At 39.9% G+C, this 20,063-nt stretch overlaps 1 protein-coding gene across 3 annotated transcripts in view; it reads right to left on the reverse strand.

Moving 5' to 3' along the window:
• Positions 1–1,113: 1,113 nt before the first annotated feature.
• ZNF451 (zinc finger protein 451) overlaps positions 1,114–20,063 on the reverse strand; it is a 36,899-nt gene continuing 17,949 nt past the window's right edge. For all 3 annotated transcript variants that reach the window (XM_069011393.1, XM_069011394.1, XM_069011395.1), the window contains exons 11-15: positions 19,805–19,939; positions 15,178–15,308; positions 13,860–14,046; positions 4,301–4,375; positions 1,114–2,272 (exon numbers count right to left, since the gene is read on the reverse strand). In XM_069011393.1, coding sequence (XP_068867494.1) covers positions 2,202–2,272; positions 4,301–4,375; positions 13,860–14,046; positions 15,178–15,308; positions 19,805–19,939 — 599 coding nt within the window. In that variant the 3' untranslated portion in view covers positions 1,114–2,201. The remainder of the gene's footprint in view (positions 2,273–4,300; positions 4,376–13,859; positions 14,047–15,177; positions 15,309–19,804; positions 19,940–20,063) is intronic.

Here is a 20,063-nt window from a genome sequence, read left to right on the forward strand (position 1 = left end):
AGTTGAGAGAACCTCAAAGAGACCAACATTTTCTTCAAAATGAGGCCAAATTTCAAGAGGTTGCTAATGCTGAAGACTACTTTTATCATAAAAGTAATAGAGAAACTGGAACTCCATTTAGTTTTATAAAAGCCAAAGCATCAATGGTTGGGATTTGCTACTTGTTTTGGTAAGCAGATGACAAGGCTGATACCATGTGTTTAATAAGTGGAGCCTCAAGTATACAGAATATGTATGCACACTGGACTTTTTTTTTTTTACTGACACCCATTAAGTCATGGCCCATCAGGAACAAGCAAACTTCACATTTATGACAGAATAAAATGTTTTGAGAAATAAAGCACATAACTAAATTTTAACATAGCAGACTCTGGAGAAGAATATCTACCCAGGTTTTAAAAACTGTTGAGCAAAAGAACTTTCTCAAGCTGAAACATCCTTTCATGTGAAAGGAATTTGAAACTTTAGGATCTACATGAAGAAAAACCTGCCCAAAAGCTTCTATAACTTGGATGGAGATGCTTTTGAGGATGAATATAATGTTTTCTGTTTCATTCCACCCTTTAACAGAAGTACTGGGTAGGAAAAGTTCTGGAACCGATTTAGCTTGTGTCAGTAGCTAAAGGCAACTCAAAATCAGCAGCAGTATGAACTACACACCTAGATTTGACCAGGAGTACAATTAACCCAAGACCGGCAGTAGTAAAACCAGCAGCAGGCACAAGGGAAAAGCACTAAGAGGTCCTGTTCACCCTCTAACACTTGGGAGCCACACTCAAATGCACCATAAGTGTTCAAACTATTTTCTGGCATTTGAACAGTTTCTTCAAGCTGTATGATTGCTAATGAGTGCTGAGATACCTCACTAGATTCTTCATTAATTCTTCTTGCTTCAGAGATAGCAATTGCATCAGAGTTGTGATTAGAAATAAACCAGTGTCAGTCTTCCAGCTTTTCTAAGCATGATGACAAACAGCTGTAGTTATGCTGACTCTTTGGAATAGTGAGAAAAATCCAGCCTTCCCTGCCTCTTATTCTTTACAAAAAGTATCTGCTTGCATAATGAGTATTTAAGGGTACAGCAGGTAGAAGCAAACTCGCAAGGTGAGTGAATCATAAAAAAGAATTAAGTTGACATTTTATTATATTGAGATTTCTTACTGATTGACAGCAATCAATAACTGAAGTATAACAGGCTGGTAAAGCTGGTAAAGTTTGCATAGGTATTTTTAAACAAAACTGAAAAAGATGACATAGATAATTTTAAACACAGAAATAATTTCACTTAAAATAAAGACAGTACAAAAATAATTAGCACATTTACATTCATTTATCCAATGCCACCTCTTCATGAACAGAAGAGAGCAAAGACCAAAGTATATAGAAATATTACAGTTTAAATCCTCTCACATGTATTCCAAACAGAAACTAGGAAGTTTATTTAGATTCTGCTCCCTTAAAAGGTTGTTCCTGCCTCAGGTAAGGGAGAGGCAATGAACTCGTCAAACTTTAAGCCATCAAATCCAAATACTCTACCACTATTGAAAAAACAAACACATTTATAAAAATAAAGCTGGTAAACTAACTGTACAGCCTGCGGTCCTGATTCTGACATACATAACAAACAGGACAGACACAAAATTATGGTCTATGAAGTGAGACCAGCCACAGGCAAGAGTTAGGCCATATGTTCAACAAACCTGGGATCTAAGCTTCTCTTTATAACAAGATTAGCCAGGCAAATCTGAGATAACTGGACTTTACTATTTTTATCTGCTGCAAAGACCACATGAAAAAGTAAATAAAGACAATGACAGTTTGTGACAAAAAAAATTCAATACAAGAACCAATTTAAAAAAAACCCAATTGATCAACCAGGAACCCCAAAATACCTAGTAAGACCAGCCTACTAATTAGGCAATACCTTAAACAGCTAAATTGGAGACACTTAGTCATCACCCATTAGAAACAAATATGAAAAGGCTTAAAAATTTATTTTTATCAAACATAACACATTGCTGTGAATATGAATAAACTCCAGCTGTTCATCAGTATGACAGAGGATTAGATTATTAATCTAAGAATTCCAGATACAGATGCTTTTAAAGTGGCATTTCTGAATCCTTGTAAATATATAAGCAAGCTTCCATTTTTGTGAGCAGTTCTGATGGCATGGTGTTAGTGTACTGAAGTATCTTCATTTACATTTCCTCGAGGCTCCTTTTGATAGCTTCTTGCAGTTCTGCATCTTGCAGTTCTGCATCCTGCAGTTCTGCATAAATAAAAAAAGATTATAATCTTAAACTGCAGGTGATAACTAGCCATAAACACAACTACCTTAATATTACTACATAAAGCACAAGCTTACTTCTGTGGGCAATGTCAGCAGACTGCAAAAAAACCCCTGAGAAACAGATGAAAATATTTTCTCTCCTTCAGTTGTATACTATCTTTTCAACACTACAAAATATGGAAAACACCTCTACAACATTCAACTGTATTAACTAAGAGCAGCCCAATGATTAGTTCAAGACCATAATGCAACTATGTATTTACTGGTCAAAATAATAGCAAGATCAGAACCCATATGTATGTCCCAAGAAAAATTAACTAAGTATTGGAAAAAAACCCACATACACATAACAAGCAGAGAGGTTTCAGTATTTTTGTTCCAGTTCCTTAGCCAGAGATGTGTCCATAACCTACATTCTGACTTGGCACCGGTGTTGTCACTCTTACTAGGTAGGCCAGACAAGTAGATAAAAAGTCTTATCAACTGTAAGAACAGTCTAGATCAGGGCTGTAACAGTTTTGATGGTGGGGAGGAAAATTGCATTGCACTCATCTGGCTTCTTAATCTCAAACAACTTTCATATTATTCAAAAAAGAAACTCTGTTTTTGCATTACATTTAGGTTGCTTTGGGCACTAATTTCTTGGTGTTAGCGATCAAATACCATAAATTAGACAAGGTTTGTATGTACAGCAAATATTAATATCAATAGTATAGCTGGAAAAATTAAAGCAGCTTTCAGACACACTGTCATTCATGAAATTATTCATCTTCTGCTTTAGGAGGACACAAGCACATCCTGTTAAAAAGAAAGAGCTGTCTGTTCTTATGAAAAAGGAAATAGAATTTTAAAACTTTAATAATTGCTGGGCTGTTTTATGCAAGGCTGAGATTTGGAACAGAGATCATATCAATGACTGCTCTCCCATGCACCTGGACTTTCCTGTAATATCCAGAACTACTGATAAAACAGAGTTTCTTAGAGAAAAATATTACATGGTCACAGAAACAAACAAAAACAAACAAAGACAGAAAACCGTTTGCAGACAACTGCTTGCATTAAAATATGTCGTTAGTTAGCCACTAAGCCTGTGCAAAAATCCAGAATAAGGTCCAATAATAAGGTGTGACTCATCTGAAGGCAGACTGCTTCATAAGGTCAGATGGCTCTGCACTGCAGCACCAGAAGTGGGACCTCCTCTATGCACCAAATGCCACTGCTATCCAGTACTAGGGAGGGAGGCCTGAGTGCACCAAACTTTCAGTGCTGGAGATGAATGCTGGACATTTAACAACAGTATTTAGTAACACTTGGTAAACTTATAACTGAACAAATTCTGGGAACATAACATTCTGTTATCAGTTTTATCACTGAGCTTGTACAACTTTTTCGGTTTCTTTTAGTTTATTTTACTTCCATCAGGTGGAGGGGAAGAATCATCAAGCCTTTCAACAATAAATTATTTTCAAAGTACATTGTGGTCTGTCACCAAAAATGCATGACTACATTAAACACCACCAGTAAGCTCAACAGCAAAAGGATGAAAACAATTTCAGATAACATAAGATAGGATGTGAACAGACAGATGTGCTGCTGATTCAACCTTGTGCAAAAATCTACAGCTCTTTTAGGAGACCAGAGTGCTTTATTGTGAAATGATTCCTAATCTTCAACTATTTATTCAGAAGTTCAAGTATTTAGTCAATAGTTCTACTCTGAGACAATAGGCATACTAAACTGGTGCAAAGTGAACCCAGTCAAGTCTTCAATTGATCAGTACCCTGGTGTCCCAATGAAACAGATTTTTAGTCTGCTAGCATACTTTTCAGGTTAGAATTTTTTTTATTTATACCTCATCACAGCATTCTTCACTACTCAAGACTGTCCAGCATAGTTTAGAGAGTATTCCTAAGAGGTCACTTGCTGTAAAACTGATTGTAAGTTTAGTTTCTGTATATTCCATAATTAATAGTGCTCTCGAACACCGAAACATAAAAATTAACAGACCTTCCTGTTTGTTTATTTCTTCTAAGCTCCTCTTCACTGTTTCTTTCATATCTTCATCCTCTTCACTATCTGAACCTTAAATGCACAAATGAAACAAATTACACATTGCTTCTAATAAAGATATTAACAGCCTCTCTTGCATTTCTCTTACTGTAACATCAATTGATTTGAACAGTAGACTTGTTATGATCTAAAAAACATCAAGAGAAAAATACATTCCAGTGGTAGTTTAAGACAGCAACTCAAGAGACAGTTTTCAGCTACCTTCTTCCCCTTCTCCCCATAATCTACAGGCATATTTATTCAATTTTTTATTATGCTAAAGCAGTAACAAGAAATAATAGCTGCAGAAGCTACCGTGTCTACTGTATTTGTGGGGTTTTTTGTGATATTCAGTAATTAAAAAATGACTCACTTTCTATAAATTACTCACTTTCTATAAAATGTATCAAGGATTTAATTATGAGAAGTGCCTTAGCACATCTCTGCCTACACACGACTGCAGCTTTATTTTATTGCCCAAATACTGCATTTGAACAATGGAGTGCTAAAACTCAACCAAGCAGTGCAATTCAGCAGATGTTGCTGTTCAAGTCTCATATAAGCAGAAAGTTGATACACTTCGTTTAATCTGTTAATTCATCACAACCCAGCCCAGCCAAAACTCCGCAACCTTTCCCTTTCTTAATAATGCTCTTCACAAGGCTGGTTTCCAGCTCCAGGACTGCTCTATTTTGAAGTGTCTAGTAGGGATTTGTGTACCTAAGGTGGTGCAGGGTTTGTTTGGTTTGTTTAGTTTTTTCCTGGTTGTTTTTTCCCCATTAAACAGAGCCTCAGTAAAGTACAGGTTAAAAACCAAGCCAATGAGTCATGTTATGCATTCATTCTCCTCCTGCTACAGGCTATTGCTATTTTGGGAGATGGTCTCTGTAATGAGGTCTTACAGTATTAGCAATCAACAAGGTCTCCTACAGTCATACCAACAGAAGCACTCCCCTTAAAGTCATCACATTTATGAATACATCAATGTACTTCTGATTACATTAACCAGCAAAGAACATTCCGATATGGCCATCTAATTTACTGACTGTGTGACTTCTGGCATTTTCAATTACCCAACTTAGGTATTCAAAGTGTCAGGTACACTTTTCAAAATTTGTTTTCAAACCTCTCACACATAACCTGTTTGAACCTTGCTGACTTTCCCAATTCCAGGAATAAAAAAATTCCAACAGCTGGTGTCAAAACAGCGATCAGCAACCCAAAAAAATGCCAGAAATAGATATACACTGCAGTTAAAATGGTCTTTCTCCACTCACTTGGCAGACTGACTGCAAACTCTTTTTGGAGCTGCCTACTATTTCTGAGCAGAAGAGATACTAATTTTTACCTCATTTTCCAAAGCAAACAAAAGAAAGGAAAGAAAAATCCACACCCCCTCCTCCCCCAAAAGCAGTCACTACAATTACTAATGAAAGGGAGGAAAAAGTGCAAAGGAAAGGCTTTTCACAAGTAGCTTCTCCCTCATTAACTATCCTTTTAATCTTCCAGCCTGGAAGACATCTCAGACTGCTCTAAAAAGTCTTATACCTGTTAGAGGTGGAACAGTTGAAGCAATGACTCCCTACCTCAATTCTTGGCATAAATACATATGACATAAAAACACTTCCAGGGATGGGGCATCCACAGCTTTTCTGGGCAACTGGTCAAGCGTCTCACTTACACACTGAGTAAGTAACTTCTTCCTACCATCTAATCCAAATCTTCCTTCTTTCATTACAAAACCATTCCCCCTTGTCCTGTCACTATCTGCCCACATAAAAAGTCCCTCGTTTTCTTAAGCCTCCTTTAAAAATTGGAAGTCTCCTCGGAGCCTTCTCTTCTCCAGGTTGAACAACCACAACCCTGTCAGCCTTTTTTTCCCTACTCTCTGATCATCTTTGTGGTCTCCTCTGGACCTACTTGAACAGATCCATGTCTTTCTAGCTGTCATAGGTTAGCAAGCATAGGCCCGGAAGGGATATCCTTGCTAAGGGGTGCTGAGGACCCCAGAAATGGACACAGCATTCCAGCTGAAGTCCCATAAGGGCAGAGTAGAGGGGCAGAAACCCCTTCCTTGACCTCCTCTTTTGATGCAGCCCAGGATGCAGTTGGCCACCTGGGCTGTGACCGCACACTGTTGGCTCACGTCCAGCTTTTCATCCATGAGAATGCCCAAGTCCTTCTCCACTGCTCTGTTCTCATGCAGTTCTCCTCCCAGGCTGTACTCATGTCTGGAATTACCCCAACCCAGGTGCAGCACCTTGCACTTGGCCTTGTTGAACTTCATGAGGTTCTCATGGGCCCACTTCTCAAGTATGTCCAGGTCTTCCTGGATGACATCCTGTCCTTCAGGTGTGTCAATTGCACCGCTCAGCTTCATGGCATCTGCAAATCTGCTGAGGGTGCCCTCGATTCCACTGTCTGTGTTACTAATGAAGATATTGAAGAGCACCAGTCCCAAAACAGAGCCATGGGGGTCACAACTTGTCACTGGCCTCCACTTTGACATGGAGCCAATGACCACAGCTCTCTATGTCCATCCAGCCAATTCCTTATCCACCACCAAGTCAATCCATCAAATCCACATCTCTTCAACTTGGAGATAAGGATGTCATGTGGGACTGTGTTAAGCCCTTACAGAAGCCTAGGCAGATAACATAACAGCCTTCCCTTGTCAACTATTGCAGTTGCTCCATCATAAAAGGTCACCAGACTCATCAGGCAATGTCATAGAATGGTGGAGATTGGAAGGGACCTCTGGAAGTTGTATTGTCCAGCCTCCTAGCTCAAGCAGAATCATCCACTGCCCAGGACTACGTCCAGATAGCTTTTGTGTATTACTGAAAAAACAGTGTATGGGGGAGCTCCAAACTTGTTAGATATCAACTGACTGAGTAAAGTGAAACAATCACCTTCCTCAACCTGCTGGCAACAATCTTCTTAATGCACCCCAGGGTACTGTTGGACCTCTTAGCCACCAGAGCACACACTAGCTCATGGCCAACTTAGTGTCCACCAGGGTCCCAGGTCCTCTCCTACAAAGTCATTTCCCCAGCTGTTTGGCTCTTGGTCAGCATATACTGGTGCCTGGGGCTGTTCCCCCCCACATGCAGAACCGCTGCACTTCCCTTTGTTGAACTTCATGAGGTTCACTGACAGCCCACTTCTCCCCTGTCAAGGTTCCTCTGGATGGCAGCACAGTTCCTCTGGTGTACAAACGGGCACTCCCAGTTTTGTGTCATCAACACACTTGCTGTAGGTATACTCTGCCCCATCACCTAGGTCATTAATGTACATTAACGTACATCAGTCCCAGTAGTGGGACCCAGCTGGGTTCTGACTCCCATCTGAACTTCATGCCATTGATCACTATGTTCCAGGCCTGGCTGTTCAGCCAGTTTTCAATCCACCTCAGTTTTCTCATCCAGCCCACACTTTGTCAGCATACACTCCTGATACTCCAGGCATCTTCTAATGAAGAATGTTTTATTTTGAGAAATCAGGCATGTCCTGTCTCTCTTGTCAAAATGCTCTGCACATGATATAGCTCCCAACTCCTCTGGTGTCAGAGGAAAAGCAGTTGCCCAGTTTCAGAGGCAAGACATCTTAAAATCTCTTGTACTATTCTCTAGTACATTTTGTCAAACGCCCATCAGCTAAGAACCACTGACTGTACCTGTTCTTTCAAAAGAAATCCTACTGCTCGCTATTGTCCTCACATACTGACATATTCCTGCTGGAAGAATGAGAAAACAGGACAGCAAACACTGGATGAATATAGAGCTCATAGTGATTTTTTGACATTTTATGCATCTCTCAGAAACCTGTTCTGGGGAGAGACTGGTAACTTTCACAGAATGTAAGCGCCTGACATCACAGCACCACAGCTTGAACTTAGTTGCCCACATGGCTCAGGGTAACTCCCCCCCACTATGTCTGATCATCTTCTTTTGCAACCTCCCCGGTCACCACCATCCCTTTCATAATTTCCATTAGGTTTACCAGCAGAGACGCGATTTCCCTTTGCTAACCTTCATCCTGCTCCCTTACCACAAAACACACCTCTTGTTTCCCATGTAGTCTCACACCCCACACTGCCCCTTCTCTCCTAAAATACTCCTTCTCTTAGTCTTTTCAGTAACTCCCAATCTCACCTGCCTCTTTCCCATTCCAGTGAACAGCGACATTCACATTACACTGTCTCTCCAACCACTGACCCTTTTCCTTTTACAGCTGGTATCTGGAGTTTTAGTGCTACATCATGGATACCATTTGTTACCTCATTTCGGGATCCTAGTAAATACTTAGCCAAAAACTTAAGATCAGTACCCCACCCTTACCTTTGTTAGCAATCACATTTGGTATGTGCGACCATGCTGCCTTTAAAATACTGTTCCCTTGGCTTCCAGAAGCTTTTTTTTTATTCCTTCTTTCCTATGTCCCTGGAGGATCCTTGCCACATACTCTTCCCCAATACTTATGCTCTAATCTCTCTTCATTAAGGTAACATAATCTGTAAATGCAAGTAGAGCTACTCCCTGCCGAGGGTTACATCATGTAAGACCTCTCTTCCTCCATGCAAAGCAAGCTTCACTCTATGTATCTCTGCCTACAGTTGCTCGTTCATCTGCTCATTCAAGAGTAGGACAAATGAAAATAAAGCTCTCAAGCCATCGCTCTCCTCCAATTGCACTTCTTGGGAACTGTGGCCAATATAGTAATGGTCACTCAGACTTTCATCTAACCTTTATCTTAGACACCTCTCTCAAATTCAAAACCAGATTTTAAGCTAAATCTCAAGAATTTTTTTGTATGATCTCAGTGGTGAGGTCTTCCCAGTTCATCCACTGGCCTACAAATTATTGTTCAGGCTCATTACCTTAGATCTCAGTCCATCGCTTTCTCCCTAGGGCATACACATACATTCACAGATGCACACAGGAGATGCCTCTGACATACCAAACTCAGCAGTAACTTCCTGTTGTAGCTAAACACAAGGTTACAACTGAAGGGCGACTTTCTTATCACTCTGTACTGCAATAAGCTGTGGCTGCTGTAATAGAGGAATATATTCTTACTACAGAAACTGTAATTCATTCATGGTGCATCACACTGCAGATGCTCATGCCCTTCACATTCAGGGAAGTGGGGGCAGGAGGCTGTGACCTAACTTTAGTCATTTGCAATCTGTTAACTAAAGGTTTGGAAAAAGCAGAGATGGGACATGTAGCATTCACACTGGACCTCAAACTGGACCACACATGGATTTTCACCCATGAAAATCTTGACTATTGAGAAGGAAAGCAACTATTCTCAATGTCTTCTATAAATTTGTTCTTTTGTCCTCTTAAATTCTTTTGTTGGCTGTACGTAAAACAAAAGCCTTTGGGCATAGTGGGAGCTAGGAAGCTTAGAAGCATTCATCAAAATGAACTGAAGTCCTGCTCTTCCAAACATAAAAGCTCTCACAGAAGCTGCATTTGGTAGTATTTAAACACTTCAGGCAAGAGTAGCAGATTGAAGATGCAGGCTGACAACTCCATTTGAGCACAGTGAAATGTACTTTATGGGTCAGTGAAAGAGGTACAGTGGCTATTTGGCAGATAACACTACATTAAGCACACCACTGATTTTGACAAGCTCGTGAGACAGACTAGCTCTTCAAAAGAAAGGATAAGAAATACTTAAAAAAATTGCTCTTATTATTTAAAAGAGTCTGTTTTACATAAAAGTGCAGTCACTGAAGGATCTCATTTGAGCATAACTGGGAGAGATACAGTTGAGCTAAAGACATCAACTTACACAAAAATAACTTGTGAACCAAAAAGTTGCGGCACTCCTGTCAGTGTCCAGATGGATATGGTAACCCCAACCTACCATCATCTTTGCCCTCAACATTGTCCAGCACTCATTAAAAGTGTACTTGCTGTACTTTCAACCCACAGGATATCACAAGGCATAGACAATGGAATAATGATATTTTTCTGCACACTAGAAATTTTTTGTTACAAAGAAAGACATTGAAAATTCTTCTCTTCTGCACTTCCCAAACTACTTGATTAACATGCACAAAGCTCCCATCATGTGTTGTGGCTTCAGCATAAAACCAAAAACCTTCTTCATTTATGAGCTCAGGCTTGGCAGCAGCAGAGAACAAGTAAGAATGCCTACTCTTTTCATACCTTAAAGGAAATTCAAGCATTTCCTCCAACCAAGAGTTTCCTATAGTAACATACAGTTGGTATAGTATTGCAACATATGCAGGAACTTTTATTTTTATTTATTTTAAAATTAATGCAGTATCACAGTTCCCACAGCAGTTGTGCTAGTAAAATGGTTCACAAGATGCACCTGTCAAATTGCCACATCCAAACACAATCGAGATGCTCAGAAGCTAATGATAGCTCCGTGAAGGTGATTTAGGGAAAGAGCTTTTTCATCTTGCAGCTCATCCAATACCAACAACAGTCATATTTTTCAACATGATTCTCTGTTGTGTTTCTCACTTACTTCTCTCTCCAGAATAGCCATAGGCTTGAGAAAGTCACAAAGCAAGCAATTCTTGTTTGCATTTCCTTATACTCAGCTGCTCTTCTGTAACAGGTCAACAAGTTATACCAGCCTATGATACGCTGTACAACTTTCCATCTCAATCCTCCAATACTGGTTTTGCCACATTAAGACTTGCAAATGATGGCTGATGTTGCTGAGCAACACTATGTGTGTACAATGTGGTGGCTTTCCCTTTTCAAAGAAAAGCTTTATAAACTCTTGGTAACAACTTCATCCCACTATGCAGTGAATACAGACCTATTACAAACAGTGAATTTTGTAAGACTCTGTTTTAATACAGGAGGGGGAGACAAAGGCAGCTCTTGATGTCTGGGTCCCCCCTTGCTGAAACTAACTAAAAAAGGGGGCAATTCTGTTCTTTACAAGTTTGCTAAGGAATGCCAACAGCCAAAGGAATCACGTGTCATTCCATCAACTTCCTGCTCAAGGATTTTTTTTTTTTTACAGTGACCACATGCATAACTTAAGTGGAATGCACAATGAGCAGCCAGCCAGCAAGTTAAGGTTTGCAGCCTCTGGGTAGGGCCAACTGCCGTAATAGTAAATATTAATGTAGTAAAGGACATTGAAAGAAAGGTTAAATTCGGAAAATTCTGAAGCAAGACCAATTTTAAAAAACATACTGGAGTATAGTTTATACACAGAAAAGGGTTAGATCAAAGTCATTACCTCTGAGCCAGCAAATAAAGCTATACTAGAAAAATGACCCAGGCAAGGAGGTAAAGTACCCCTATATAGCAAAACAGTCATTCCCCTCTCCTCATGGTCTCTTATCTTTAAGTTGCACACCAAACTATACCAGAAGTGAAGCCCATACAGCTGAATCAACTGCTTGCAAGTTACAGCTCTCTTCCAACTCCTCCTCCCAAAGAATATGCAAAAAGTCCACGAAGCAAAACCAGCCACCCATATTAATATACAATTATATATAGCTCTAATTACATTACAAGAGATCTATCAGTCTAAGAATTTTAATAAACTCTAAAAGAAAACTTTGTACTGGGAATGCAATAATGCATAATATCACAAAACGATTTGGATTGGAAGGAACCTAAAAGATTATCTGATTCCAACTCCCCTGCCATAGGCAGGGACACTTTCCAGAAGACCAGGTTGCTCAAAGTCCCATCCAACCTAGCCTTGAGCACTTCCACGGATGGGGCATCCACAACTTCTGCAGGCAACCTGCTCCAGTGCCTCACCACACTCATAGTAAAGAATTTCTTCCTAATATCAAACCTGAACACACTCTCTTTCAGTTTAGAGCCATCTCCCCTTGTTCTATCTCTCTATGCCCTTGTACAAAGCCCCTCTCCATCATTCCTGTAGGCTTCCTTCAAGTACTGGAGGGCTGCAATTCAGTTACTCCAAGGCCTTCTCTTTTTCGGGCTGAAGAACTCCAACCCTCTCAGCTTTTCCTCATAGGAGAGGTGATCCAGCTCTCTGATCATCTTCATGGCTTTCTCTGGACTCATTCCAACAGGTCCATGTCCTTCCTGTGCTGGGGTCCCCAGAGATGGATGCAGCACTGCAGGTGGGGTCTCACCAGAGCAGAGCACAGGGACAGAATCCCCTCCCTTGCCCTGCAGGCCATGCTGCTTTGGATATGTTTGGCTTTCTGGGCTGCAAGTGAACATTGCTTGGTTATACCCAGCCTCTCATCCACCAGCACCCCCCCAAGTCCTTCTCAGCAGGGCTGATGTGCATCAGATCATCTCCCAGCCTTTATTGACACCAGGGGAGGTGTAGCTTTATGGAAAACCCCTCCCCACTGAGAAAATGAACTCCACTGATGAAAGTGACAATTCTGTAATTAACTATGCCAAGAAATTTTACTGGTACGGTTGCATCTGGCTGGGAGTATCTCCATAATCCACCTGAAAAATCGAGATCAGCAAATGCTTGGGGTGGCCAGAAAACTCTATTAAGCACCTTTTCGGTATCAAAAGCACTTAAATCAATTCCAGCTCACCACAATTTTTTTCTGGAAAATTATTTAATTATCTTATTTTTTTCCCTTTAATCAATCAATGCCAATTCATCATTCAGAGATAGCACTTCACTTTAATCTTCTTGGTGGAACAGCAGCACCATGTTATAGCTCTCATAAACTTGCATCAAGACTAGCAGTGTAATTTTTCAGAGAACAGTTTAGGGCGAATTCAGAAACAGCTTTCAGTAATATACCCTGAATTTGCAATCCCCCAAAACCACAACAAGAAGCCAGAAAAAGCAAAAATGTCTACAGAGAAATGTCAGGCCTTCTAGGAAAACATCAAAATGCTTCAAAATACTGACAAGTATTAACACTCCATCTCAGCTCTGGTACTCTTTGCATGAAAATGAGCTGGCTCAATCCTCTTTGATTATCCTATATAAAACCAATGTGATCATTTTAGCATGCCATTAGAATCTGGCACTTTAGAGAACTTAAAAACTTCCACTGAGATTTTTTTCTCCAAATGGATGTGTGAGTCATGTGCCAGTGAAGACAATTATCAAATGACAGGAAGTAGCCAGGAGGTCAGAGTTAAAATAGGCAGAAGTATTTTGAGAAATGATGCTTTAGCAGGGTCACATTTGTTTCAGACACAGCATAAATCAAGCCAAACAGATCTGAGTACAAATTGATAAATATGCATAGGAGTGCTTTAACTCCTTCTTTAACTAGAAAGGAGTTTTCAGACTCAAACATCACTTTTGTCTCCTGCTAGAATAAAGAATACAGGGATGTCAGTTTGTTATACTGAATGAAAATGCTTAATTAAGTCTGTTTTCAAAACATGCCCAAAGCATGATTTTCTGATCTCTTGTTCATTGAAATACCACTACAATACAAGAAGCACCAAGCAACAGTTTATATTACTAGTGTAAGCGTTCCATTGTTTTATTGGAAAGAACTATCAGTTTACTTGAAAAATTGTGTTTAATGTTTACTTTCTACCTTTTGTGGTATCTGAAATGCTGTTTAGCAAGGCACACATCATGTCTCCTTCAATATGGTGAGGATTCAGGATGCGAGCTGGTCGCTGGGTCATTTTAAATTGGTTTTCCAGTTCCAGGAAGCTTTTGTCTCCAGAAAGTACAGTGAAAGGAATTTGCTTGGGCAGGTGCTCATCCAGACGACCAGCCTATAGGGAAACAAATGACAAGTGTTGAACAGAGATCATGTTTTTATCTCATGGCATGTGGCTGGCTTTGTGCAAGACAGGTCTTCATTGGAAAGTTTTCTACAGCAATTTATTCCTGCTTTTATGATCCAAGCCACATTATGCCACTGTGAAAGGCACTGTTTTAAAAGCTGGATGCTCATTTCTTCTCTGTGTACAGTAGATGCAGGTAATAGCTACCAGAACAGTTCAGATGGAGTACGGAATAAATTCCTAAAAAGCAGCATTTTAGAACTGTCTCCACATAAAAGAAGTCATCTGTGCAGAGCATTTTAAGAGTAACATAAAAAGCATAATGAAACATAAAACCACTGTTGCAAAAATGTGTTTATATAATTAGATAGCTAGTAATTTTACCTAACTGATAAAGCACTATATGGCTTCAAGCTGCATCGGGGAGGTTTACGTTTCCACTGAAATGGTTGCCAAGCATTGGAACAGGCTGCCCAGAGAAGCAGTGGAGTCACCATCCCTGGAAGTGCTCAAAAATCATGTGGATATGGCACTTAAGGACATGGCTTAATGACGGTGGTAGTGCTGGGTTGATGGCTGGACTTGGAAAAGACCTTTAACCTGAACAATTTATGATTCTACTTTAGGAACACGAGTCCCCACGGCATCCCAGATTCCCGTCCCTCACCTGCACATCCCCAACCCTGCCAAAGCCCAAGGTCTACTGAATAAAGGAACTGCTCTTTGGCAGCTCAACAGAGTCTGTGAAACTGGCACCCATTCAACTCCATTGTAAAGATGGCTCGAGATTTGGGCTACCTGAAGAGAGACGAAGGAGTTACAATCACTCTTGAACAGAAACTGTAATAAGTACAGGTGTTTTACTCTTCATTCCCTAACCAGCTCCCTCCCCCTCCACAACAGACTGTTGTCCTATTTGGGCTGATTTTTAAATCACTTCTTGACCATCTGTCTCCACTCAATCCAGGTTTATCACTCTTTATAGTGGACACAGAAATCTCATGGAAAGAATCTAAAAATGTCATCTGCAATCAGTGCTTAACATCAGTAGCAGATACCGTCTGCCACCCTTCTCTGGGTACAGGACACAACAAAAAAAGCAAGCGTGCCCTAACTTACATGAACACAGAGAGCAAAGTCTGCTGCTTCTCTTCTGGTACTGCAACGTGGATGAAGAAAGAAACATCCAATCCTCTTAAGATAATTGTAAATTTTGCAATGCACTGGAGGCTTCCAGTTGCTGTATCCTCCTATACAGTGAAGAGGAATATTATTAATAATAATAAAAACCAAACATGAAAAACAAACAAAGTGTGGGTTTGGGCAGAAATGCCTCTATGAATTAAGAACGCAAGAAGGCAAAAGCAAATAAAATGTCTTCAAAGACAGAATTCATGTTGACCAATATGAAAGCTAAGAAAAACATATAACCAAAATTCCCCAACCCTCTTGTTCTTTAGAAAGAAGGCAAAACAAAATAGCTAGCCTGATACTACTCATTCAATTTTGTAAGATCTTTTTCTTGCAAATCCTGACTTATCTTCTGGATATCATATGCTTTTAGAACACAACGATGTGTTTTTCTCCAGTTTGAAGTCCAGTTATGGTTAATGTGCAGAATCAGAAGAGCTGTGGAAACAGTACAAGTAACAGAAATGCTTCTCTTAGGGAAACCTGTACTACAGGAGTAACAGTCAACATGCACTGTAACTGCCTGACACATCATGTCAGAACTCATTAAAAAGCGGATCCAAGAACTGGAGAACAGCTGAAACAATGACAGAGTCCTGACAAACCCTTGGATGCAGTCAAGGATAAGCAAAATGAGGCTACAACTGGGAAAAAAGTGCAGGAATTTTCTAAACAGTATGCTAAGCATATAGTTACTGGCTGAGAAAATAGCTAGATAATAAAGATGAGCTGAGTAAAGTGCCTGCTACAGACAAAACCAGTACCAGACTGAAACAAGTTGCAAGGGAAAGAAGCAGGAAGTCTCACAAGAGAGGGAAAACCAGAGGAGCTTGCACCATAAAAATACATATGACACCATAAAAAGGCAAGCAAATGGAAGGACAACTTGATCAGAGTGACCAAGAATTTTGTAACATTCCAATGGCTAAGAAATAATGGGTCTGCAACATGGAGGAAAAAATGTTGCATTATCTGCTAGATGACAGAGTGGCTGGATGTGAGAAAAGATTTTGAATGGAAAATGAAAGCAGTCACTGATGGCACTTCATGTGAGGACATGGGAAACCAATGCTCAAGTAAACAGGCTGCAGAGGATGGTTAATGCCAACATGTCCACCTGCAGTCTGACAAAGAAAAGCATTTCTCAGTAGATTTCTCCTGTTCCCTCCCGACTCTGCTTTTCGCCTTATGGCAAGAAGATGGTATCAAGAATGATCTCAAAGATTTATGAAGAGTCTACACAGAAATGATTTAGTGGTATCTGTCCATGAGAAAAAAAATGCTATTTGCAAGTTCCCATCCGCTGCGACAGCCCTCAGTCACTGCTATTTGGGAAAGACTTGAAATCGCCAGCCCTGTTTTTTGGCTGCATAAATGTACAACACAAGCATTTGACCAGGGCAGCTGAAAACAATGACAGACCTGCATTTATTCAGTCTGTTAGCTCACAAATGAATGAAAGACAACTGAGTATCTGAAGACAGAAACAATACAGAGTCCAGACAATACAATGGAGGAACTCAAAGCAAAGCTAAGGCTATACTACAAACAGGAATAATAGAAATAATGCAGATATATAATATAAAAATAACTAAAATTTCAGAAATGCCATTTGGGAAATGCAGGAAAAAATGATGCTGTATTTTCACAGGTTAAACAAACAAGAACAGCATGCCTCAACTAACTATGCAAACTATTATTATGAGAGGGCACCTACAACACTACATCCAGATGTGCCTGGGAGCCTTAGTGTTCCCAGGCTCAAAACCAATATAGTTTACACCAATAAACTGGTAAATGTTTCTCTCAGAAACATTCACAAGTAACTCTTTAGCATATCTTTTTAGTTCACATGCTTCAGGGGCCATTCCCATGAGGCAGCCTGCATGCAGCAAACCCATCTGGAAGTAGGGAACTGAGTGGTGCTGATATGGGCTGTGCTGTGCCATCAGGCATCTGTGTTTGGAACATCTCTGGGCACAGAGTCTTACCCAGCCCAAAGGTACCTTTGGGTAAGAGTATTGTATTAGTAGGGGTTCCTAATGATACACCAGTAACACTATGGTTATACTATGATTAGTTCTTTCTCTTAAGCCAGAGAATAGAAGTTTCTGACAATACAGCTCAGACATCCCTAGGTTCAACCAACTTTTTCTTAATGAATCAAAACCAGGTTTCAACCTTGGAAAACAGTAACAGCACAGAAGACCTTGTCATAGCAAACAAGCTTAAGTCAACTAATGAGAAATTAGTTTTGAGTAAATTAGATAGAATAAAAAGTATGACTGAAAGCCAGTGTCTGAATTCATGTGGGGAAATTCTTCTTTACTAAATAATTCTTCATAAAACCCAGACAGAGTCACCAGACATTTCTTCCAGTCAGATTCCTAATAGTTTCTTATCAGTAGAAAAAGTTTTTCCAAGGCCAAGTAGATTGAGTGAATAACTGTAGAAATAAACAAGCCTTCAGCAATTAAAAACTACAACCAAACCCCAAATCACAATAGAATTCAAGGAGTGCACAGGTGAAGTGAAATCTGCCCAGATGTTTAAGCTGGGCAAAGCTTTAAAAAAGATAGTAAGAACAACCAAGAGGTTATTCAGGCATATAGAAAAGAGAATGTACATAAATGAAGCAACCAAGCAGCATGGATGAAATAGAAATCTAGGACCAAAAGGTATAATATGGAAAGTGTAAGATATCTTTTATCTTGTTTATCTTTTGAGACCCAATCTGGACTATTGTGACTAGTTCTGGTATCCCCAGTATAAGAAGGACATGGAACAAGTCCAGAGGAGGGTCAGGAAGTTGATAAGAGGACAGTTGATAAGAGCACCAGCCTTATGAAGACAGGCTGAGAAAGTTGGAGCTGTTCAGCCTGGAGAAAAGGTTGTGTGGAGACCTCACAGCAACCTTCCAGTATTTCAAGGGGCCTCAGGGAAGCCAGAGGGACTCTTTGTCAGGAACTGTAAGAGGACTGGACAAGGAGGAACTGGTACAAACTGAAAGAGGAGAAATTTAGGTTAGACAGCAGAATGAAAGTTTCTACTGTGAGGATGGTTAGACACTGGAACAGGTTGCTCAAGGAGGTCTTGGATGTCTCAACCCCACCAGCATTACAAGCCAGGTTGATAAGGCCTTGAGCAACCTGGTCCAGTGGGAAGTGCCCCTGCCCACTGCAGGGGGGTTGGGACGAGATGATCTCTAAGGTCCATTCCAATCCCTTAACATTCTATGATTTAAAACTCCCAATTTAGTACTTTCTGCAGCTTGCATATGTACAGGAATGCTGTTACAGAAAGGCCAAAGGTAATGACAATACAGGTAGGCGATACAGAAGTAATGCTGGAGTAGAACACAAAACTCAGGAGAATAACTTGCTTTAACAGGGAAGATCAGAGGATTTGTCCCTAAAAATCCTAACAAGCAGATACCAGATTACAGGTCCAGGAGCACAGATGACTGTTTGAATCCCTAACACTTTACATTAACGGCCATACTTGGTTTGCCTTCATCAGCTAACTGGAAAATCTGTTCCTAAGAGGGGGAAAAAAAAGTGACCCAGGCATCAATAGGCCTTTCTGTCCAACCTGAGCAGCGTAACAACTCTCATCTTTCAGAATATTCTTGATTGTCTTCTATGGGAATAGATAATCAAAAACACTTAGCAAGGAAGTGCAGTGCCATAGTATGTACTAAGTGTAAAACATACCCAACCTACAAATCTGGTAAGATGACACCTGTGTTTCAGGCCATAAATATTCTTAAACTATCCCTTATCTACACTTTAGTGAAGAAATCAATGTACCACAGACAAAAACATTATAAAGGCATATACAGAGAAAACTGGTAGAAAAAGCATGAGGTGGACAAGAAGTTGCTTCAAAAACAGTCAGATAAACAAAAGTATCAAGTTAAAAGGATGCTACTGGCAGACTTTGCAAAACAGTATGATCTTTAAGGTCCTTTCAACCAAAACCATTCTATCATTCTATGAAACTCATGACAATGTGAGTTCCATCAATCACTGGTATCAATCACTGCTATCTTCAAGATGGGATGTACACCTATTGTTGTACAGGATGACCAAGGTCACCCTTTAAAGAACAAGCCAGAGACAGAACAAAATTAAAAATGTAAGAAGGCAAAATCATACCTTCTGGAACTAAAAAAAACAAATCAAAACAAAAAATCACAGCCTTATGAGAAGGACTTAGGAGTTAAAATAATCTCTGAGTATTATGGATGTTCTGATAATTATGAAAATATGATACAGCTTAAGTAAGTTCATGATGGAAGCCAGAAAGACTCCTAAACAGTTCCACAATTCTGGAACAATATTCTAAAAGGAATAATAGGAGCAGTGGAGGTTTAGACTGAGTTTGAAAAGTTTAAGAACATTTCTGTTACACAGTGCCTGTGACACTGTGACTTTAAAAGCTCTAGTGGCTACTTGCTCCTGTTCTTCATTCTCTCAGATTCAAGGAATCTCTGCTCAAGTACACGTGTAGACTTGTTAATCTTATCTTTTAATTTCCTCCAAACATTTTTTACCTTGAAAACCCCAGATAAATGTCCCTTGGTTCAGGTTAGCTGGCAGCTGTGTGAAAAAGCTTCCCCAGTTGTCCAGATCCACCAACACAATATGAGTCATGGTACTCAGGTAGTCAAGATCAGGAAGTTCACCATCTTCAATGGGATAAAAAAGACAAATTTCAAATCATGTGACTTTCTGGTCAACCAACATGCTTTTGAAAATTCTTGCCTTCATTTATGTAAGTGAAAAGTTACCAGGAAAGTTACAAAACATTAC

This window comes from Aphelocoma coerulescens, chromosome 3 (assembly GCF_041296385.1).
Source record: "Aphelocoma coerulescens isolate FSJ_1873_10779 chromosome 3, UR_Acoe_1.0, whole genome shotgun sequence".
NCBI lineage: Eukaryota > Metazoa > Chordata > Aves > Passeriformes > Corvidae > Aphelocoma > Aphelocoma coerulescens.